Raw genomic sequence first — 22,989 nt, 5'->3', positions numbered from 1 at the left:
GTTACATTCCTTGCACGCTATTATTATTACTGCTAAAACTGCTACTACTATTCTTACTGAGAGCCCATCTCCTCCAGGAGGCTCTGCACATAGTAGGCGCTCAATAAATACTATTGAATGAATGAATGAATGATTACTACTATTACTGCTACTATTATGACAACTATTACTCCTCCTACTATTCCTTTTTGCCTTTCAAACCCACTCAAAACAGGCAAGATGGTGCTGCTACCTGAGGTAAGAAGGACTCTTCCTTAACCCCAAACCTGCTCTGCCCAGGAAAAGACAGATAGTTGTCCTCAGATCTCTCACCCCACCCTGCTCCCACCTTCTCAGACTGCCTAGCCAATCCCCAGTGTAGATACAGAAGATGTCACCAGAGGCCCCCCCGAAGGGTTTAACCCCAGAGTCGGCCCGGCTCCTCCCCCTCAGTCTCCTCTGCCTCCTCTCCCCCACCTGCCATTCCTCCTTTCTCTCCCCCTGGGGATTCCCACTTTTCCTTTCATCATCCCCCCCGGTTCACGTCAAACCCCACCTCCTCGTGCCCGGGCAGAATCTCCCCGCGGACGATCAAGGTAAGGTGAGATGGATGATTTGGGGCCAGACGGAGGTGACTTGGCAGCTGGGGTGATGGTGGTTACAGGGATGAGTCTGTGGTCTTCGGCTGTATATTAGGGAATAGACCTGCTTCTCTGTTTCCCTTTGGTCCTGGCTTTGCCCTTTTCCTTCAATCCCTCCACCTCCTCAACCATAAGCTCGTTATGGGCAGGAAACATATCTGCCAATTTTTCTGTATTGTTTTCTCTGGTAGTGTCCAACCCGACTTGCTTGTATTCGCCCTAGCGCTTAGTACAATGCCTGACACATAGTAAGCGCTTAACAAATACCATTATTATTATTGTGCTCCCATCATTTAGAGCACTGCTCTGCACATAACATGCCCTTAGTAAATACCAATAATTGATTGATTGATTGAATGGGAGAACTACAGGTTCCGGAAGTGAGAGGCAGGAAGACTTGGGCAGACATCAAGCAGAAACAGGAGGGCTGGATGTTCCACAGAGCTGTGGGGTAAGGGTGGGGGCTTCCGGATCTGCTTGGGCTCAGACTCCTGGGGCCCTGGCAGACTCAGTTTCCCTTTATGTTCCTCCCCCCCTTTTTAATGCTATTTATTAAATGCTCACTATCTGCCAGGCACTGTGCTGAGTTGGGGTAGATACAGTCTATTCAGGTGTATTCATTCGATCATATTTATTAAACACTTATTTTGTACAGAGCATTGTACTCAGCATTAGGAAGAGTAGGATACAATGGTAAGCAGACATGTTCACTGTCCACAATGGGTTTACAGTCTAGAGGTTGGACACTGTCCATGTCTGTAAGCTTCCAAGGTGGGGAACAGAAGGGGTCAGTGCTTGGTGGAGCCGAGAGTCACGAGAGGTCAAAGAGAGAAGGAGGGAGAGGGAGTGTCACCATCTTTCACTTTCTCCTTCCATTTAAGCTGCTTGAATCCTAGGGTTCTTTCAGGGTGGTCGCCCAACTCATACCCTGGGGCACAGGGATGGGGAGAAGGCCTCTAGCAGCCCGCCTGTCTCCCCAATATCTCTGGGGAGAACCCCACCCCTGCACCTTCCCGCCCAGCCCTGCTCCAGCTGGCTCTTGAGATAACTGACCAGTGGACGGCCGTGGAGCGGCTTTGGCACATTCACAGCAGCCTTTTGGCGCCTGGTGGAAAACGGGCCAAGGAGTACACCCCCATTCCATCGCCAGAGCCGAGGCAATCGCAGCTGAAGAATTGGGTTGGGACCAGCGGCGGGAAAGGGAGTGATCCAAGACCATCATGGGAGAAGACGTTTGGTATGAGAAGCTTAGGCCGATATGAGGAAAAACGAAGGATCAGTCAATTAATCATATTTATTGGGCGCTTACTGAGTGCAGACCACTGAACTAAGCACTTGGGAGAGTAAACTATAGCAATATAACTGACAAATTCCTGCCCACAATGATCTTACAGTCTAGACATTAATATAGATAAGTAAATTACGGATAGGGGCATTAGTGGTGTGGGGCTGAGGGTGGGGTGAATAAAGTGTGCAAATCCAAGTGCAAAGGTGAAGCGGAGGACCATGGGTTTGACCAAAGGATTGATATCTGTGGCTTTGGGGGACCGGGGCACAGATGGGCCCTTGGTGGCTATGGGGCAGCAGGGAATCTGCCCCCATGACAGGACCCAAATCCCCTTGTGCTTGGCCCATGATACAGGGTGGGGGGTCTCCCACTGAGAAGGGCAGATCAGCCCTAACCCTGAGGCTCCAGGACTAAGACCCCACTTGGGGGAATAATAATGATAATTGTAATAGTAATGGTTTTATTAAGTGCTTACTATGCGCTAGGCACTATATTAAGCTCTGGGGAAGATACGGGCTAATCAGGCAAACACAGTCCTTGTCCCACATGGGGCTCCCAGTCTTAATCCCCACTTAACATATGAGGTAAGTGAGGCTCAATGAAGTGACTTGTCCAAGGACACACAACAGACAACCGGCAGGTCTGGGATTAGAACCCAGGTCCCTCTGACTTCCAGGCCTGTGTCTTATCCTGTTAGGCCAGACTTCTTCTCAGATCAGTCCCAAACTGCTCAGTGCTGCTTATGCTCTCTTGCTTCTGCCTATTCCTGATGAGCAAGTGGACGAGAAGGTGGGTAGCATGGGGAGGATGGTTCGGACCCCACTGACAGACAGAGTGACTGCCACACAGAGCTGACACTGGGCTGTAGCACCCCCACTCACCTGATAGCTGCTGGTGGTCTTGGCAGAGAGCAGCACTCAATGGTCACCATAAAAAAAAAAAGGATTGGCTGCAGTTGCCCTGAATATCTGCCCCCAAACACCTTCCTGCCTTTCCTTCAGGGTCCCAATCTCTGTCCAATTCTCCCTAGGTTTCTCTAGCTCTAGCAGTGATGGAGGTGAGGAGTTTCCCAGCATCCTCTCTGCCTTGCTGCATCTTCTCCCTCTTCCTTCTCCAGTTACCTTCACAGAACTCAGGTAAGACCTTTTTTTTTCTCCACAGGGCACCTCACATCTTTCTCTGCATGTCTCCCTTCAAAGGCAGTGATGAGAAAAATGTGCATTCCTTCTATCAAGATGTCCTGGGTCCTTGAGAGGTTTGAGAAGGGGTGACTTTGTCTTCCTTAGGGTGGGAGATCTTATCCTCACCGGGACCCCCTCTCTAACTGTATCCTTTAGTTACAGCTCAAATGAAAGTGATTGGACCTGGTGAGCCCATCAAGGTCCAAGTTGGAGGTGACGCTAAATTAAACTGTTACCTGGAACCCAAGAAGGATGCTCAGCACATGGAGGTGAGGTGGTTTCGATCCCAGTTCTCCCCGGCCGTGCACGTGTATGAGCATGGGCAGGACCAGACCGCAGATCAGATGAAGGAGTATCAAGGGAGAACAGAGCTGTTGAAAGACACCATCACTGATGGGAATTTGACACTGAAAATAAGCCCTGTCAGAGTTTCTGATGATGGAGAGTATCGCTGCTATTTTGATGATGAAGGAGATAATGAGGAAACAACCCTGCAGCTGCAGGTGACAGGTGAATGGCTGTTTTGACCTTGAGATCCTCCTTGGCTGTGACCAATGGGGGACATTTCTCTCCCAGTCTCAGGCACCATCATCTTCTGTCCTGTCTACCCAGAATCCCTTTCAACTGGCTGGGAAGCAGCGTGGCTCAGAGAAAAGATCCCGGGCTTGGGAGTCAGAGGCCATGGGTTTGAATCCTGGCTCTGCCACTTGTCAGCTACGTGACTGTGGGCAAGTCACTTCACTTCTCTGTGCCTCAGTTACCTCATCTGTAAAATGGGGATGAAGACTGTGAGCCTCACATGGGACAGTCTGATCACCCTGTATCTCTCCCAGTGCTTAGAACAGTGCTCTGCACATAGTAAGTGCTTAACAAATACAAATACCAACATTATTATTATTATTAACTCCAAGTCACTCCATAGTGTCCACTCCTCCTGCCCAGGTCCCAACCCTGTCCCTCCTTAAACTCCTCCTGGACAATCACAGTTATTTAATCAATGGTCTTGATTGAGCCCAGGCCTGGAATTCAGAAGGTCATGGATTCTAATCCCCCCGTCCCTCTTATTTGCTGTGTGACCTTGGGCATGTGACTTCACTTCTCTGGGCCTCAGTTCCCTCATCTGTAAAATGGGGATTGAGACTGTGAGCCCCATACGGGACAAGGACCATGTCCAATCTGATTTGCTTGGATCCACCCCAGTGCTTAGTAAAGTGCATAGTATATAGTAAGCGCTTAACAGGTTCTACAAATATTATTATTATTATTATCATTATCATGAGTGAGTGCTTTCTACATGCAGAACACTGACCTAAGCACTTAGGAGAGTACAATGACAGTGTTTCCTGGCAAACCATCTCACTGGATCATTCTCGGTTTGAGACTACATCCAGGATTATTTTGTCCAGGATGCTCAAAATCCCATCACTTAGATGAAGTCCAGGTCCATCAAACAGGCTTTATGCATACCAAAAAAATGGGTTTTGTTAGGCACTTACTATGTGCTAGGAACCATACTAATTGCTGGGGTAGATACAAGATATTCAGATTGGACACAGTCTCTGTCCCACATGGGGATCACAATTTAAGTAGAGGGGGTAGAATTGAATTCCCATTTTACAGACGAGGTAAGTGAGGCACAGAGAAGGAAATGATAATAATAATAATGGTATTTTTTAAGTGCTTACTATGTGCCAAGTAAGGGGGTAGGTACAAAAGTAATCAGGTTGTCCCATGGGGAGCTCACAGTCTTAATCCCCATTTCACCAATGAGGTAACTGAGGTGCAGAGAAGTTAAGTGGCTTGCTCAGTGTCACACAGCAGATAGGTGAGAAGCATAGTGTAATGGCTAGAGCACGGGTCTGGGAGTAAGAAGGTCATGGGCTCTAATCCTGGCTCCACCACTTGTCTGCTGTGTGACCTAGGTAAGTCACTTCACTTCTCAGTGCCTCAGTTCCCTCATCTGAAAAATGAGGATTGTGACTGTAAACCCCATGTGGGACAGGAATTGTGTCCAACTGGATTAGCTTGTATCTACCCCAGGACATAGAACAGTATTTAACACATAGTAAGTGCATAACAAGTACTAACCCCCCCAACCCCCCTGCCAAACAAGTGGCAAAGCCAGGGTTAGAACCTATGTCCTCTGACTCGCAAGCCCGTACTCTTGCCACTAAGCCATGCTGCTTCTCTAGGTAAGTTCATTCAGTCAATCGTATTTATTGAGTACTTTCTGTGTGCAAAGCACTGTACTAAGCCCTTGGGAGAGTACAATACAACAATAAACAGATACATTCCCTGCCCATAATGAGCTTAGTCTAGAGGGAGAGACAGATAATTTGAATAAATAAATAAATGAATAAATAAATAGGTAGATAAATTACAGCTATGAACACAAGTGTCATGGGGCTGGGATGGGGGGATGAGTAAAGGGAGCAAGTCAAGGTGATGCAGAAGAGAGTGGGAGAAGAGGAAAGGAGGGCTTATACCGGTAAAGCTTCTTGGAGATGTCATAAGTCATTTGCCCAAGGTCACACACAAAACAAGTGGCAGAGCCAGAATTAGAACCCAGGTCTTCTGACTATCAGATGAGTTCTCTTTTAACACAGCCATGCTGCTTTCCCAAAACAAAACTTCATCAATTGACATCCAAATAACCCAGATTTTGTGACAATTCAGGCATCATTACCAGAGGCGCTGATCATCCTCTGCCTGGGGAGCGTTGTGAATTAGGGGCATAAGGAACTTCAGAAAGATAGGGGATGTGATATCTGCCCTTGATGGATACCAAAGAAGGGAGAGGCTGGAGGCAGGGAGACCTGTCAGGAGGCTGTTCCAGCTGCAAGAATATTCCAGTCGCTAATTGTGAAGATCTAGAGGAAAGGAAGGATCTGGGAAAAGTTACCATGGAAGAACCCGTGGGATTTAGAGAGTGAGAGTAGGAGGAATTGTGAGGGAGGTATCAAAGATGGTTGCCAAGTTGTCAGCTGGTGGGGTAGGAAGGATGGAGACATTGATGAGAATGGGGAGAAAAAGGAGAGAGCTTTTGGAGGATTCAGGTTCAGTTTCAGACAAGTTTAGAGTGCAGATGGAGGTGACTGGAGCAATGTTACTTGGGCTCTACTTCCCACTTAATAAATGTGGAAAGATTTGGATCTAAAGCAAAAAAATATTTCATCACACAAATATTTTGCTTCTCTTGTACTCTCCTGAGAGCCTAATTCAGAGCAAGTCACTTCATTTCTCTGGGTCTCAGTGACCTCATCTATAAAATGGGGATTAAGGCTGTGAGCCCCATGTGGGACAGGACTGTATCTGACCTGATTAACTTGTTCTACTCCAGCTGTTAGTACAGCGCCTAGCCTAAAGTAGACACTTAACAAATACCATAAAAAATAGCTAGAAGCCTGGGCTTTCCCTTGGATTCTATCCCAGTATAGGTATTCAGTCAGTCAATTGTATTCATTGAGCACTTACTATGTGCAGAGCACTGTACTAAGCACTTGGGAGAGTACAATATAACCCATACATTCCCTGCCCACAACAAGTTAATAAGCCCTTAGCTCTGGGTTCTCAGTTTCTCCAACCAATGCAAAGGGATCCTTCTCTTCCCTTCACCTCTCTGTCTGGGACCCGAGGAGAAGCAGCAAGGCCTAGTGGATAGAGTACAGCTGGGAGTCAGTGTGGGAGTCAGAAGGACCTAAGGTTTTAATCCTGGCTCCACCGCTTGTCTGCTATGTGACCTTGGGCAAATCACTTTACTTCTCTATGTCACGTTTAGCTCGTCTGTAAAATGGGGATTGAAATTGGAAGACCTGTGTGAGACAGGTACTGGATCCAACCCAAATATCTTGTAGCTACCCCAGAGCTACGTCTGGCACATAGTAAGCACTTAACAAATACCACTATTACTATTATTATTGTTCTTATTATCATTATTACATCCATGAAGCCCCCCAACAGGGCAGGGGCTGGAGTGCCCACCCAGATCTTTTCTTTCCCAGCTGTGGGCTCTGAACCCCAACTCCGCCTGGAGGGACACGAGATGAAAGGGATCTGGCTGGGGTGCATGACAACTGGATGGTACCCGGCGCCCCAGGTGCGGTGGAAAGATGCCAGAGGAGAGATGGTTCCATCCTGGTCTGAGTCCCTAAGCCAAGACACAGATGGCCTGTTTGCTGTGAAGTTGTCTGTATTGGTCCAAGAAGCCTTCGAGGGGACTGTGTCCTGCTCCTTAGAGAGCCCTCTCCTACCACAGGGGAAGGAGGCAGGGATTTCCATAGCAGGTCAGTGTCACTCCCAAACCCCTATTCAGACATGGAGATTTATGGCAGGGAGGCCCAGGGAAGCTGAGCAGAAGCAGAGATTTCCTGGTTCATTGTGGTTTGTGGATTGGAAGAATCTGGTCAACTCCACAGGATGTGGAATTATAGATGGGAGAGAGAGAAACTGAGTCCAAACAGAACCCTGACCATCTGTTCCCTCCCCGAGCTCCATGCGTTGGGTCATCATCAATGGCATTTATTTAGTGCTTACTTTGTGCCGAGCACTGTATTAAGGGCTTGGAAGAGGGGCAACTGAGTTGGGTGTATGGGGTCCTGTATTTGTTACTTAGAGAGAGAAGGAACTGTCCCCATCCTCTGCCCCATCTTTCTCCCAGTCTCCCTCCTCCCTTCCAAAGGATGGAGTCACTTCTGGGCCCAGACTGGCCAATGTAAGCATTTCCTTCCCATCCTTTCCTTAGTGACACTTCAGATTCTCCATTTCCTCTGGAGGAATTGGGGCCGAATGGGCTGGGGGGAGACCAAGGAACTTAGGAACCCACCAGCTCATTCCACACAGTTTGGGTTTGCCCATTTTTCTGATTAAAGGTGTGTGTTGGTTACAATGTTTCAGTTCCTGGCCACCTACGAGCCTCTACCTGGATGGTGGTGATGCTGTGTGTGATTGTGTTTCTCCTGCTATTCATTGCCTGTGCCGGTTTTTTCATCTGGAAACCGCTTATCTAGTAAGGGAGCCGAATGCACGTGAAAAGGTAAGGGAGGTGGGGTAGGGCCAACCAATCCTAGTCCCCGCTGGGGACCGGAATGTAGGGGAGGGTGATGAATCAGACAAACACAGAATTTGGAGCCCCAGTTCCCACATTTCGCACCAAGCACAACCTTCCATCATCCTCCCTGCTCCTCGAAGCAGTCACAAAACCCGACTCCTGTTTCCCTGGAGGATGGAGCTCCAGATTCAGGAAGACGCTCCCTGATAACCAACCCAGGGAGACTTCTTGGAGCTTACTGGGACAATGGCTGTGATTTTGAATTTTGGAGCACTCCCTTAGAAGTCAGGCTATTTAGAGCCAGGGCTGGCTGATCCCAGGCTCTGACGTGTCCCCCAGTCTGTGGGGATAACTGGTTTCTTTCTGTTCCCTTTTCAGAGTCGTCACTTGTTGAGCTCAGTATGTTCTGTTTCCCCTGGTTCCCAAGCGGGAGTGTGGACAGTCTGGTTGGGGGTTGGTGGGTATAGCTCCTGACCTGAGCTGGAAGCCCAGAGGGTTTAAGGGCTTGGGAGTAGAGAGGGGGTGGGGGGGGCCTTGGGGCAATATAATTGGATTCTCTTGGTGTCCTCCCATAGGTTGGTCCCATTTGAATCCTTGAACCTTGGGTGCTAGCTGGTGTGGGGCTGCCATGTGCTGGGTTGGGGTCAGTGGGGTTGGGTCTCCATCACTGGGGGGCTGAAGCAGGGTTGGAGGAGGAGACAGTGAGAAGGAGTACAGACACCTCTAACTAGCAGCGTGGCTCAGTGGAAAGGGCCCAAGTTTGGTAGTCAGAGGTCATGGTTTCGAATCTCCGCTCTGCCACTTGTCAGCTGTGTGACTGTGGGCAAGTCACTTCACTTCTCTGTGACTCAGTTACCTCATCTATAAAATGGGGATTAACTGTGAGCCTCACGTGGGACAACCTGATGACCCTGTATCTACCCCAGTGCTTAGAACAGTGCTCTGCACATAGTAAGTGCTTAACAAATACCAACATTATTAAGGCCTTGCAAGTTTGGGCGTGGACAGGGGGTGGAGGATTTTGAGGGTAAGGAGGTGGGGTAGAAAGGCAGAACCTCACTGTTGGGGTGAGGTCACAGGGAGGGGAGAGCCAGCACGGGCCTGAATGTAGGAATAAAACTCACTTCTGTTTGTTTCCTTTCTGCCTGGAGACGGGCCAAATCACATTAGGTAAATGGTCCCACTGATCACCTGGGTGCTCTTATCCCACCCTCCCCAAGAGACCCTTTCGCCTTTCCTCTCTCCATCTCCGGAGTCACCGGGAAGGGTCATCCTGTAACACCAGGCCATGTGTTTGCTGAACTTGGTCACTTTCCCTCTCTTTTTTACATCTCCCTCCAGTCCTACATGGTCACTCTCAGCATGCATTGCTCCACCCATAGGAGAGTCCTAGGAGAGGTGGTTGGGGCTGCAGTCTTAGATCATTCGATGAGGGAGGGGAAAGACAAAGATGGAGGATGGCTCCTCACTCCAGGTCTTGGGGATCTCTCAGTCTGCATCCTTTCCCTTTGAAACAAGGGAACAGGCTCTGGAGGTCCCACCGGCACTGACCCCCCAGTCACACTGAGTCCTCAGGACTGACCCTTGAATTCTCTCTGCAGTGGATGTCACTCTGGACCCAGACACAGCTCATCCCCAACTCAAATTGTCTGAGGATCAGAAGAGTGTGAATCTGGGAGACGCACGGCAGAACCTGCCTGACACACCTGAGAGATTTAATCGTACTTGCTGTGTGCTGGGCCGTGAGGGTTTCAGCTCTGGGAGACATTACTGGGAGGTGGAGGTGGGATTGAACAGTGGATGGGGGCTGGGTGTTATTAGGGAAAATGTGAGTAGAAAGGGGACGATTACCTTGTCACCTGAGCAAAAATTCTGGATTGTAGGTTTTAATGGGGAAGAATACTGGACCCTCACCTATCCCAAGACTTCTCTCTTCCTACCTCAGCCTCTTTGCCGGGTGGGGGTTTACCTGGATTACGAGGCTGGAGTCATCTCATTCTACGGTGGGACTGATGGATCCCACATCTAAACATTCCCTCATATTACCTTCTCTGGGACCCTCCGGCCTCTCTTCCATCTTTGGACGGAAGATCCAATCCCCCTGACAATCTGCTCTGTGCCCAGAGTGGCAGAGTAAGATCCAATCCTGTTCCTGCCCCCTCTTAGTTGACTCCAGTGTCCACCCATATCCCGGGAAGGAGGAAACAGCCTCAGCTGCTGGGCATGAAGATTCCCTCCTTGGGGCTGATGTCCCATTGATCCTCCACTAACTCAGCCCCGGGGTCCCTCTTGCCCCTTAGGGATCCTCCCAGTCTCCGCCTTCTGCACCCTGCAGCTCTCCATCCCCTTCCAGGGCTGCAGCTACTTGTGTCCCCAATTTAATAATAATAATGTTGGCATTTGTGAAGCACTTACTATATGCTGAGCACTGTTCTAAGCGCTGGGGTCGATACAGGGTAATCAGGTTGTCCCATGTGAGGCTCACCCTTTTAATCCCCATTTTACAGATGAGGTAACTGAGGCACCCAGAAGTTAAGTGACTTGCCCAAAGTCACACAGCTGCCAGGTAGTGGAGTTGGGCTTAGAACACCATTGCTCTTGTCTGTCTGTCTCCCCAGATTAGACCATAAACCCGTCAAACGGCAGGGACTGTCTCTATCTGTTGCCGACTTGTTCATTCCAAGCGCTTAGTACAGTGCTCTGCACATAGTAAGCGCTCAATAAATACTATTGAATGAATGAATGAATGACCTCTGACTCCTAAGCCCGTGCTCCTTCCAGTGAGCCACACAGCTTCTCTAAGATTTCTCTGCTGTTCCCCTGAACCAGGCTCAAGCTCGGGGGTCTCTGCTGCTGCTTTTGCTGCCACTGAGGGAGGGTCCCCAACAGGGTAGGAGCAAAGTGAAGAAGGGACACTGGGAAGCTTTTGCTGATCTCTGGAACACTCTGCTCCCGCAGCTGCCCTGGGTGAGAATGGAGGAAATGATGGGGAAAGGAAGCCCATGAAGGATCAGGGCTGGGGTTAGGGAGGAAGCTAAGGGGACCCACGTTGTGGCTGGGAACCAGAGCATCACCAGAGCGGATTTTTGGGAGCCAGAATCGAGGAGCAGGAAGGATTGTATGGAGCCAGGGGAGGAGAGAACAGCAACATTCATTCAATCGATTGTATTTATTGAGCGCTAACTGTGTGCAGAGAACTCTACTAAGCACTTGGGAGAGTACAATACAAGAATAAACAGATACATTCCCTGCCCACAACAAGCTTAGAGTCTAGAGTCTGTTGCCTAATTGTACTTTCCAAGGGCTTAGAACAGTGCTCTGCACAGAGTAAGCGTTAAATAAATATGATTGAATGAATGAATGAATAGAGGGGGGCTTGAAGTCTATAGTGGGGCTTACAGTCTAGAGGGGGATAAGCCTACGTCAAAATGTCACCCTTAAAAGATTGTCATTAACATCACATTCCCAACCTGAGCTTTCCTGTCCTCCCCCTGACTTTCCCACCATCATCCACCATCCATGGATGGCACCATCATCTTTCCTGTCTTATAGAAATAATGTAAATGTTAATAATTGATTCACAATTGGATGTAGGAAAATTACCCAGGGTGCTTATGTGTTGAGAATGAGCATGTTGAAAGAGGGAGCCACCCCGGCTGAAGGGAAACACTTTTGCACGACGCCCATGATGCACAAGAACGCTCTCCTTACCACTCAAGAATGTGGACTCAACACCTCCGCTTCTCTGCACAGGACGAAGAGTTCCTGATCTGCATTTCAAAAGGGATACGAGAGCAGCAGAAATTGCGAGAGCAGCAGAAATTGCGACTGGGGCATAGCAAGCCTTGAGCAGGTCACAGAAGGGGCTGGTGTCAACACTAAGAAGACCCAGGAGCAGAATGCTTGTTTTAATGTCTTTCTCCCCCACTATACTGTAAGCTCACTGTGGGCAGGGAACCTGTCTATTGACTCTGTTATATGGTATCCTCTCAACTGCTTGTAACTGCTTAATAAATAGCCCCGATTGATTAACTGATGGAGTCATCTTGGGGTTCTACTGGAGGGGAAGAAGGGAAGACTCCACACCCATCAAAGCTATTTGAACTGCAGAATGTCCATTTGGCTGTGTTTACTCCCACCCCCTATCAATAAACCCATGTGAGGGTGTGTGCGGGTTTCTGACTGCATGGCAGTGTGGGAATTTTTTTTTTGATTGGTGTTTGTTGAATGCTTAATATGTGCCTGGCACCGTTCTAAGCGCTGGGGTAGGCACAGGTTAATCAGGTTGGACGCAGTCCCTATTCCACCATCTTAATTTCCAGTTTAATAATAATAATAATAATGTTGGTATTTGTTAGGTGCTTACTATGTGCAGAGCACTGTACTAAACACTGGGGTAGATACAGGGTAATCAGGTTGTCCCACAGGAGGCTCCCAATCTTAATCCCCATTTTACAGATGAGGGAACTGAGGCCCAGAGAAGTGAAGTGACTTGCCCACAGTCACACAGCTGACAAGTGGCAGAGCTGGGATTCGAACCCATGACGTCTGGCTCCCAGGCCCGTGCTCTTTCCACTGAGCCACGCTGCTTCTATCAGTTTACAGTTCTCAGTTTACAGGTGAGGAAACTGAGGAACGGAGAAGTGACACGATTAGCCCAAGGTCCATTGCAGAAAGGGGCAGAGCTGGGATGAGAACCTAGATCTTTCTGATTTTCAGTCCCATGCTCTATCCATTAGGCCATGCTATCTGGGGAGAGTTGAGTACTCAGGCACCCCCTTTTGCAAAGCCAGCTAATTTCCTTCTTGCTTGTACCACAACTACCACTACTACCACGACTGCTTCTTCTAAAACTTCTATTACTGGTGCTTTTGAAATGGCTACTACTACTATTACTACTGCTACGCTTACTACTACTACTAAAACTGCACCTCTTATGATAACTATTACTCCTTCTACGACTCATTTTTGCCTTTCAAACCCACTCAAAACAGGCAAGATGGTGCTGCTACCTGAGGTAAGAAGGACCCTTCCTTAACCCCAAACCTGCTCTGCCCAGCAAAGGACAGATAGTTGTCTTCAGATCTCCCACCCCACCCTGCTCCCACCTCCTTGGACTGCCTAGCCAATCCCCAGTGTAGATACAGAAGATGTCACCAGAGGCCCCCCCCAAGGGTTTAACCCCAGAGTCAGCCCGGCTCCTCCCCCTCAGTCTCCTCTGCCTCCTCTCCCCCACCTGCCATTCCTCCTTTCTCTCCCCCTGGGGATCCCCACTTTTCCTTTCATCTTTTCCCCCAGTTCACGTCGAACCCCAACTCCTCGTGCCCGGGCAGAATCTCCCCGTGGACGATCAGGGTAAGGTGAGATGGACGGTATGGGGCCAGACGGAGGTGACTTGGCAGCTGGGGTGGTGGCTGCTGCTGGGATGAGTCTGGATTCTTCGAGTGTATGTTAGGGGATAGTCCTGCTTCTTTGTCTCCCTTTGATCCTGGCTTTGTCCTTTCCCCTCAATCCCTCCACCTCCTCAACCTAAGCTCTTCCGTAAGCTCGTTATGGGCAGGGAACGTATCTGCTAATTTTTCTGTATTGTTTTCTCTGGTAGTGTCCAACCCGACTTGCTTGTATTCACCCCAGTGCTTAGTACAATGCCTGACACAAAGTAAGCGCTTAACAAATACCATTATTATTATTATGCTCCCATCATTTAGAGCACTGCTCTGCACATAATATGCCCTTAGTAAATACCAATGATTGATTGACTGATTGATTGATTGGGGAAACTACAGGTTCCGGAAGGCAGAGGCAGGAAGACTTGGGCAGAATCAAGCAGACATAGGGGGGCTGGATGTTCCACAGAGCCGTGGGGTAAGGGTGGGGTCTTCCGGATCTGCTTGGGCTCAGACTCCTGGGGCCCTGGCAGACTCAGTTTCCCTTTATGTTCCTCCCTCCTTTTTTAATGCTATTTATTAAAAGCTCACTATCTGACAGGCACTGTGCTGAGTTGGGGTAGATACAATCTATTTAGGTGTATTCATTCGATCATATTTATTAAACACTTATTTTGTACAGAGCATTGTACTCAGCGCTAGGGAGAGTACGATACAACGGTAAGCAGACGTGTTCACTGTCCACAGCGAGCTTACAGTCTAGAGGTTGGACACTGTCCATGTCTGTAAGCTTCCAAGGTGGGGAACAGAAGGGACAGCGCTTGGTGGAGCCAAGAGTCACGAGAGGTCAAAGAGAGAAGGAGGGAGGAGGGTGTCACCATCTTTCACTTTCTCCTTCCATTCAAGCTGATTGAATCCTAGGGTTGTTTCAGGGTGGTGGCCCAACTCATACCCTGGGACACAGAGATGGGGAGAAGGCCTCTAGCTGCCCGCCTCTCTCCCCAATATCTCTGGGGAGAACCCCACCCCTGTACCTTCCCACCCAGCCCTGCTCCAGCTGGCTCTTGAGATAACCGACCAGTGGACGGCCGTGGAGAGGCTTTGACACATTCACGGCAGCCTTTTGGCGCCTGGTGGAAAACGGGCCAAGGAGGACACCCCCATTCCATCGCCAGAGTCGAGCCAATCGCAGCTCAGGAATTGGGTTGGGTCCAGGGGCGGGAGAGGGAGCGGTCAAGGACCATCATGGGAGAAGACGTTTGGTATGAGAAGCTTCAGCCAATGTGAGGAAAAACCAAGGACCAGTCAATTAATTGTATTTATTGGGCGCTTACTGGGTGCAGACCACTGAACTAAGCACTGGGAGAGTAAACTATAGCAATATAACTGACAAATTCCTGCCCACAATGATTTTACAGTCTAGACATTAATATAAATAAGTAAATTACGGATAGGGACATTAGTGGTGTGGGGCTGAGGGTGGGGTGAATAAAGTGTGCAAATCCAAGTGCAAAGGTGAAGCGGAGGACCATGGGTTTGACCAAAGGATTGATATCTGTGGCTTTGGGGGACCGGGGCACAGATGGGCCATTGGTGGCTGTGGGGCAGCAGGGAATCTGTCCCCATGACAGGACCCAAATCCCCTTGTGCTCGGCCCATGATACAGGGTGGGGGGGTCTCCCACTGAGAAGGGCAGATCAGCCCTAACCCTGAGGCTCCAGGACTAAGACCCCACTTGGGGGAATGATAATGATGATTGTAATAGTAATGGTTTTATTAAGTGCTTACTATGCGCTAGGCACTATATTAAGCTCTGGGGAAGATACAAGCTAATCAGGCAAACACAGTCCCTGTCCCACATGGGGCTCCCAGTCTTAATCCCCACTTAACATATGAGGTAAGTGAGGCCCAATGAAGTGACTTGTCCAAGGTCACACAACAGACAACTGGCAGGTCTGGGATTAGAACCCAGGTCCCTCTGACCTCCAGGCCTGTGTCTTATCCTATTAGGCCAGACCTCTTCTCAGATCAGTCCCAAACTGCTCAGTGCTGCTTATGCTCTCTTGCTTCTGCCTATTCCTGATGAGCAAGTGGACGAGAAGGTGGGTAGCATGGGGAGGATGGTTCGGATCCCACTGACAGACAGAGTGACTGCCACACAGAGCTGACACTGGGCTGTAGCACCCCCACTCACCTGATAGCTGCTGGTGGTCTTGGCAGAGAGCAGCACTCAATGGTCACCATAAAAAAAAAAAGGATTGGCTGCAGTTGCCCTGAATATCTGCCCCCAAACACCTTCCTGCCTTTCCTTCAGGATCCCAATCTCTGTCCAATTATCCCTAGGTTTCTCTAGCTCCAGCAGTGATGGAGGTGAGGGGTTTCCCAGCATCCTCTATGCCTTGCTGCATCTTCTCCCTCTTCCTTCTCCAGTTACCTTCACAGAACTCAGGTAAGACTTTTTCTTTCTCCACAGGGCACCTCACATCTTTCTCTGCATGTCTCCCTTCAAAGGCAGTGATGAGAAAAATGTGCATTCCCTCTATCAAGATGTCCTGGGTCCTTGAGAGGTTTGAGAAGGGGTGACTTTGTCTTCCTTAGGGTGGGAGATCTTATCCTCACCGGGACCCCCTCTCTAACTGTATCCTTTAGTTACAGCTCAAATGAAAGTGATTGGACCTGGTGAGCCCATCAAGGTCCAAGTTGGAGGTGACGCTAAATTAAACTGTTACCTGGAACCCAAGATGGATGCTCAGGGCATGGAGGTGAGGTGGTTTCGATCCCAGCTCTCCCCAGCCGTGCACGTGTATGAGCATGGGCAGGACCAGACTGGAGATCAGATGAAGGAGTATCAAGGGAGAACGGAGCTGTTGAAGGACACCATCACTGATGGGAATTTGACACTGAAAATAAGCCCTGTCAGAGTTTCTGATGATGGAGAGTATCGCTGCTTTTTCCAACATGGTGGAAATAGTGAGAACACAACCCTGCAGCTGCAGGTGACAGGTGAATGGCTGTTTTGACCTTGTAACCCTTCCTGGCTGTGACCAATGGGGGACATTTCTCTCCCAGTCTCAGGCACCATCATTTTCTGTCCTGTCTACCCAGAATCCCTTTCAACTCCAAGTCACTCCATAGTGTCCTCTCCTCCTGCCCAAGTCCCCACCCTGACCCTCCTTAAACTCCTCCTGGACAATACATCAGACAATTATTTAATTAGTGGTCTTGATTGAGCCTAGGCCTGGAATTCAGAAGGTCATGGATTCTAATCCCCGCTATGCCACTTATCTGCTCTGTGACCTTAGGCTAGTGACTTCACTTCTCTGGGCCTGAGTTCCCTCATCTGTAAAATGGGGATTGAGACTGTGAACCCCATACGGGACAGGGACCATGTCCAGCCTGATTTGCTTGGATCCACCCCAGTGCTTAGTAAAGTGCCTAGCATATAGTAAGTGCTTAACAGCTACTACAAGTATTATTATTATTATCATTAGTGATTGCTTCCTACATGCAGAACACTGACCTAAGCACTTAGGAGAGTACAGTGACAGTGTTTTCTGGGAAACCATCTCACTGGATCATTCTCAGTTTGAGACTATATCCAGGATTATTTTGTCCAGGATGCTCAAAATCCCATCACTTAGATGAAGTCCAGGTCCATCAAACATGCTTTATGCATACCAAAAAAATGGGATCTGTTAACCACTTACTATGTGCTAAGCACCATACTAATTGCTGAGGTAGATACAAGATATTCAAATTGGACACAGTCTCTGTCCCACATGGAGATCACAATTTAAGTAGAGGGGGTAGAATTGAATTCCCATTTTACAGATGAGGTAAGTGAGGCACAGAGAAAGAAATAGTAACAATAATAATAATAATAATAATGGTATTTTTTAAGTGCTTAATATATGCCAAGGACCTTTCTAAGCAAGGGGGTAGATACAAAGGGAATCAGGTTGTCCCATTTGGAGCTCACAGTCTTAATCCCCATTTTACAGATGAGGTAACTGAGGCACAGAGAAGGTAAGTGGCTTGCTCAGTGTCATGCAGCAGATAGGTGAGAAGCAACATAGCGTGATGGCTAAAGCACGGGCCTGGGAGTAAGAAGTTCATGGGTTCTAATTCTGGCTCTACCACTTGTCTGCTGTGTGACCAAAGGCAAGTCACTTCACTTCTCAGTGCCTCAGTTCCCTCATCTGGAAAAGGGGGATTGAGACTGTGAGCCCCATGTGGGACAGGAATTGTATCCAAATGGATTAGCTTTTATCTACTCCAGCACTTAGAACATGACCTAGCACATAGTAACTGCTTAACAAGTACTAAAACCCCCCCACCCCAAAACAAGTGGGAGAGCCAGGGTTAGAACCCATGTCCTCTGACTCGCAAGCCCGTGCTCTTACCACTAAGCCACGCTGCTTCTCTAGGTAAGTTCATTCATTCAGTCAATCATATTTATTGAGCGCTTTCTGTGTGCAAAGCACTGTACTAAGGTCTTGGGAGAGTACAATACAACAATAAACAGATACATTCCCTGCCCACAATGAGCTTAGTCTAGAGGGAGAGACAGATAATTTGAATAAATAAATAAATGAATAAATGAATAGGTAGATAAATTACAGCTATGAACACAAGTGTCATGGGCCTTGGATGGGGGGATGAGTAAAGGGAGCAAGTCAGGGTGATGCAGAAGAGAGTGGGAGAAGAGGAAAGGAGGGCTTATACCGGTAAAGCTTCTTGGAGATGTCATAAGTCATTTGCCCAAGGTCACACACAAAACAAGTGGCAGAGCCAGAATTAGAACCCAGGTCTTCTGACTATCAGATGAGTTCTCTTTTAACACAGCCATGCTGCTTTCCCAAAACAAAACTTCATCAATTGACATCCAAATAACCCAGATTTTGTGACAATTCAGGCATCATTACCAGAGGCGCTGATCATCCTCTGCCTGGGGAGCGTTGTGAATTAGGGGCATAAGGAACTTCAGAAAGATAGGGGATGTGATATCTGCCCTTGATGGATACCAAAGAAGGGAGAGGCTGGAGGCAGGGAGACCTGTCAGGAGGCTGTTCCAGCTGCAAGAATATTCCAGTCGCTAATTGTGAAGATCTAGAGGAAAGGAAGGATCTGGGAAATGTTACTGTGGAAGAACCTGTGGGATTTAGAGAGTGAGGGAGAGAGGAACTGTGAGGGAGTTCTCAAAGATGGTTGCCAAGTTGTCAGCCGGTGAGATAGGAAGGATGGAGACTTTGATGAGAATGGGAAGAAAAAGGAGAGAGCTTTTGGAGGATTCAGGTTCAGTTTCAGACAAGTTAAGATTAGAGTGCAGATGGAGGTGACTGGAGCAAAGCTACTTGGGCTCTACTTCCCACTTAATAAATGTGGAAAGATTTGGATCTAAAGCAGAAAAGTATTTCATCACACAAATATTTTGCTTCTCTTGTACTCTCCTGAGAGCCTAATTCAGAGCAAGTCACTTCATTTCTCTGGGTCTCAGTGACCTCATCTATAAAATGGGGATTAAGGCTGTGAGCCCCATGTGGGACAGGACTGTGTCTGACCTGATTAACTTGTTCTACTCCAGCTGTTAGTACAGCACCTAGCCCAAAGTAGACACTTAACAAATAGCTAGAAGCCAGGACTTTCCCTTGGATTCTATCCCAGTATAGGTATTCAGTCAGTCAATTGTATTTATTGAGCACTTGCTATGTGCAGAGCACTGTACTAAGCACTTGGCAGAGTACAATATAACCCATACATTCCCTGCCCACAACAAGTTAATAAGCCCTTAGCTCTGGGTTCTCAGTTTCTCCAACCAATGCAAAGGGATCCTTCTCTTCCCTTCACCTCACTGTCTGGGACCCGAGGAGAAGCAGCGAGGCCTAGTGGATAGAGTACAGCTGTGGGAGTTAGAAGGACCTAAGGTTTTAATCCTGGCTCCACCGCTTGTCTGCTATGTGACCTTGGGCAAATCACTTTACTTCTCTATGTCACGTTTAGCTTTTCTGTAAAATGGGGATTGAAATTGGAAGACCTGTGTGAGACAGGTACTGGGTCCAACCCAAATATCTTGTAGCTATCCCAGAGCTAAGTCTAGCACATAGTAAGCACTTAACAAATACCACTATTACTATTATTATTGTTCTTATTATCATTATTACATCCATGAAGCCCCCCAACAGGGCAGGGGCTGGAGGGCCCACCCAGATCTTTTCTTTCCCAGCTGTGGGCTCTGAACCCCAAATCCGCCTGGAGGGGCACGAGATGAAAGGGATCTGGCTGGGGTGCATGACAACTGGATGGTACCCGGCGCCCCAGGTGCGGTGGAAAGATGCCAGAGGAGAGATGGTTCCATCCTGGTCTGAGTCCCTAAGCCAAGACACAGATGGCCTGTTTGCTGTGAAGTTGTCTGTATTGGTCCAAGAAGGCTTCGAGGGGAATGTGTCCTGCTCCTTAGAGAGCCCTCTCCTACCACAGGGGAAGGAGGCAGGGATTTCCATAGCAGGTCAGTGTCACTCCCAAACCCCTATTCAGACATGGAGATCTATGGCAGGGAGGCCCAGGGAAGCTGAGCAGAAGCAGAGATTTCCTGGTTCATTGTGGTTTGTGGATTGGAAGAATCTGGTCAACTCCACAGGATGTGGAATTATAGATGGGGGAGAGAGAAACTGAGTCCAAACAGAGCCCTGACCATCTGTTCCCTCCCCGAGCTCCATGCGTTGGGTCATCATCAATGGTATTTATTTAGTGTTTACTTTGTGCCGAGCACTGTACTAAGGGCTTGGAAGAGGGGCAACAGAGTTGGGTGTATGGGGTCCTGTATTTGTTACTTAGAGAGAGAAAGAACTGTCCCCATCCTCTGCCCCATTTTTCTCCCAGTCTCCATCTTCCCTTCCAAGGAATGGAGTCACCTCCGGGTCCAGACTGGCCAATGTAAACATTTCCTTCCCATCCTTTCCTTAGTGACACTTCAGATTCTCCATTTCCTCTGGAGGAATTGGGGCCGAGTGGGCTGGGGGAGAGACCAAGGAACTTGGGAACCACCAGTTCATTCCACACAGTTTGGGTTTGCCCATTTTTCTGATTAAAGGTGTGTGTTGGTTACAATGTTTCAGTTCCTGTCCACCTACGAGTCTCTACCTGGCTGGTGGTGATGCTGGGTGTGATTGTGCTTTTTCTGCTACCATTCCTCGCCTGTGCCGGTTATTTTATCTGGAAACTGCATAAAGAGTAAGGGAGCCAAATGCACGTTAAAAGGTAAAGGAGGTGGGATAGGACCATCCAATCCTAGTCCCCGCTGGGGCCCAGAATGTAGGGGAGGGTGGTGAATCAAACACAGACTTCAGAGCCCCAGTTCCCACATTTTGCACCAAGCACAACCTTCCATCATCCTCCCTGCTCCTTGAAGCAGTCACAAAACCCAACTCCAGTTTCCTGGAGGATGGAGCTCCAGATTCAGGAAGACGCTCCCTGATAACCAACCCAGGGAGACTTCTTGGAGCTTACTGGGACAATGGCTGTGATTTTGAATTTTGGAGCACTCCCTTAGAAGTGGGGCTACTTAGAGCCAGGGCTGGCTGATCCCGGGCTCTGACGTGTCCCCCAGTCTGTGGGGATAACTGGTTTCTTTCTGTTCCCTTTTCAGAGTCATCACTTGTTGAGCTCAGTAAGTTCTGTTTCCCCTGGATCCCAAGCGGGAGTGTGGGCAGTCTGGTTGGGGTTGGTGGGTATAGCTGCTGACCTGAGCTGGAAGCCCAGAGGGCTTAAGGGCTGGGGTGGGGGGGGGGCATGGGACAATATAATAATAATAATGTTGGTATTTGTTAAGCACTTACTATGTGCCGAGCACTGTTCTAAGCGCTGGGGTAGACACAGGGGAATCAGGTTGTCCCACGTGGGGCTCACAGTCTTAATCCCCATTTTACAGATGAGGGAACTGAGGCACAGAGAAGTTAAGTGACTTGCCCACAGTCACACAGCTGACAAGTGGCAGAGCTGGGATTCGAACTCATGAGCCCTGACTCCAAAGCCCATGCTCTTTCCACTGAGCCACGCTGACAATATAATTGGACGCTCTCGGTGTCCTCCCAAAAGTTGGTCCAGTTGGGTGCTGGCTGTTGTGACGCTGCTATGTGCTGGGCTGGGGTCAGTGGGGTTGGAGGAGGAGACAGTGAGAGGGAGTACAGACACCTCTAACTAAGGCCTTGCAAGTTTGGGTGGGGACCGGGGGTGGAGGATTTTGAGGGCAAGGAGGAGGGGTAGAAAGGCAGAACCTCGTTGTTGGGGTGAGGTCACAGGGAGGGGAGAGCGAGCACGGGCCCAAATATAGGGATAAAACTCACTTCTGTTTGTTTCCTTCCTGCCTGGAGACGGGCCAAGTCACATAAGGTAAATGGTCCCACTGATCACCTGGGTACTCTGATCCCACCCTCCCCTAGAGACCCCGACACCTTTCCTCTCTCCATCTCCGGAGTCACTGTGAAGGGTCATCCTGTAACACCAGGCCATGTGTTTGCTGGACTTGGTCACTTTCCCTCTGTTTTTTACATCTCTCCCCAGTCCTACATGGTCGCTCTCAGCATGCACTGCTCCATCCATAGGAGAGTCCTAGGAGAGGTGGTTGGGGCTGCAGTCTTAGATCATTCGATGAGGGAGGGGAAAGACAAAGACGGAGGAAGATTCCCCACTCCAGGTCTTGGGGATCTCTCAGTCTGCATTCCTTCCCTTGGAAACAAGGGAACAGGCTCTGGAGGTCCCACAGTCACTGACCCCCAAGTCACTGAGTCCTCAGGATTGACATTTGAACTCTCTACCGCAGTGGATGTCATTCTGGACTCAGACACAGCTCATCCCCAACTCATCCTGCCCGAGGATCGGAAAAGCATGACTCAGGGATACACAAGTCAGGATCTGCTCGACCATCCTGAGAGATTTGATCGTATTTTGGGAATTTGTTTGGTTGTCGTTATATTCTACTCTCCCAAGAGCTTAGTACAGTGCTCTACACACAGGAAGTGCTCAATAAATATGATTGAATGAATGAATGAATATTTCTTTTGTGCTGGGGTGTGAGGGCTTCACTTTTGGAAGACATTACCAGGAGGTGGAAGTGAGAGTGAACAGTGGTGGGGGCTGAGTGTTTCTAAGGAAAATATGAGTCTTGCCTTGTCTTATGTTGTCGAGTCATCTCTGATCCATAGCGACACTGTGGCCACTTCTCTCCCAGAGCACCCCACCTTCATCTGCAATCATTCTAGTAGTGTATACTTAGAGCTTTCTTGGTAAAAATACAGAAGTGGTTTATCAATGCCTCCTTCTGCTCATAAACGTGGGTCTCCGCCCTCGACTCTCTCCAACGCCGCTGCTGTCCAGCACATGGGAGTCTTTGCTTGTATCAGATTGCCTTCCACTTGCTAGCCACTGGCCAAGCTAACAGTGGAATGGGTATACCTCTGCTTGTCTCTCC

At 48.8% G+C, this 22,989-nt stretch overlaps 3 protein-coding genes across 3 annotated transcripts; all 3 read left to right on the top strand.

Moving 5' to 3' along the window:
* Positions 1-442: 442 nt before the first annotated feature.
* On the top strand, positions 443-12,168 carry LOC100090434 (butyrophilin subfamily 1 member A1-like). The gene is made up of 7 exons (XM_029054945.2): positions 443-575; positions 992-1,071; positions 2,939-3,044; positions 3,246-3,599; positions 7,091-7,372; positions 7,983-8,121; positions 11,890-12,168. Exons 3-6 carry the CDS (start codon positions 2,960-2,962, stop codon positions 8,093-8,095), a joined length of 834 nt encoding a protein of 277 aa, XP_028910778.1. The 5' UTR covers positions 443-575; positions 992-1,071; positions 2,939-2,959; the 3' UTR covers positions 8,096-8,121; positions 11,890-12,168.
* LOC114808068 (butyrophilin subfamily 1 member A1-like) lies at positions 9,725-10,564 on the top strand (the record flags this gene model as incomplete). Its single annotated transcript, XM_039910860.1, is given in 1 exon segment — positions 9,725-10,564. A coding segment is annotated over 1 exon segment (549 nt), but the record flags the coding sequence as incomplete, so codon positions are not given.
* Positions 12,169-13,371: 1,203 nt separating the features above from the next.
* Positions 13,372-22,563, top strand: LOC114808146 (butyrophilin subfamily 1 member A1-like). Its single transcript, XM_029055862.2, has 7 exons — positions 13,372-13,491; positions 15,867-15,972; positions 16,173-16,526; positions 19,747-20,028; positions 20,639-20,780; positions 21,169-21,189; positions 22,342-22,563. The coding sequence occupies exons 2-5, from the start codon at positions 15,888-15,890 to the stop codon at positions 20,755-20,757; spliced, it is 840 nt and encodes a 279-aa protein (XP_028911695.1). The 5' UTR covers positions 13,372-13,491; positions 15,867-15,887; the 3' UTR covers positions 20,758-20,780; positions 21,169-21,189; positions 22,342-22,563.
* Positions 22,564-22,989: the final 426 nt, after the last annotated feature.

This window comes from Ornithorhynchus anatinus, chromosome X5, assembly GCF_004115215.2.
Source record: "Ornithorhynchus anatinus isolate Pmale09 chromosome X5, mOrnAna1.pri.v4, whole genome shotgun sequence".
NCBI lineage: Eukaryota > Metazoa > Chordata > Mammalia > Monotremata > Ornithorhynchidae > Ornithorhynchus > Ornithorhynchus anatinus.
This window is presented reverse-complemented; position numbering and strand designations above follow the sequence as displayed.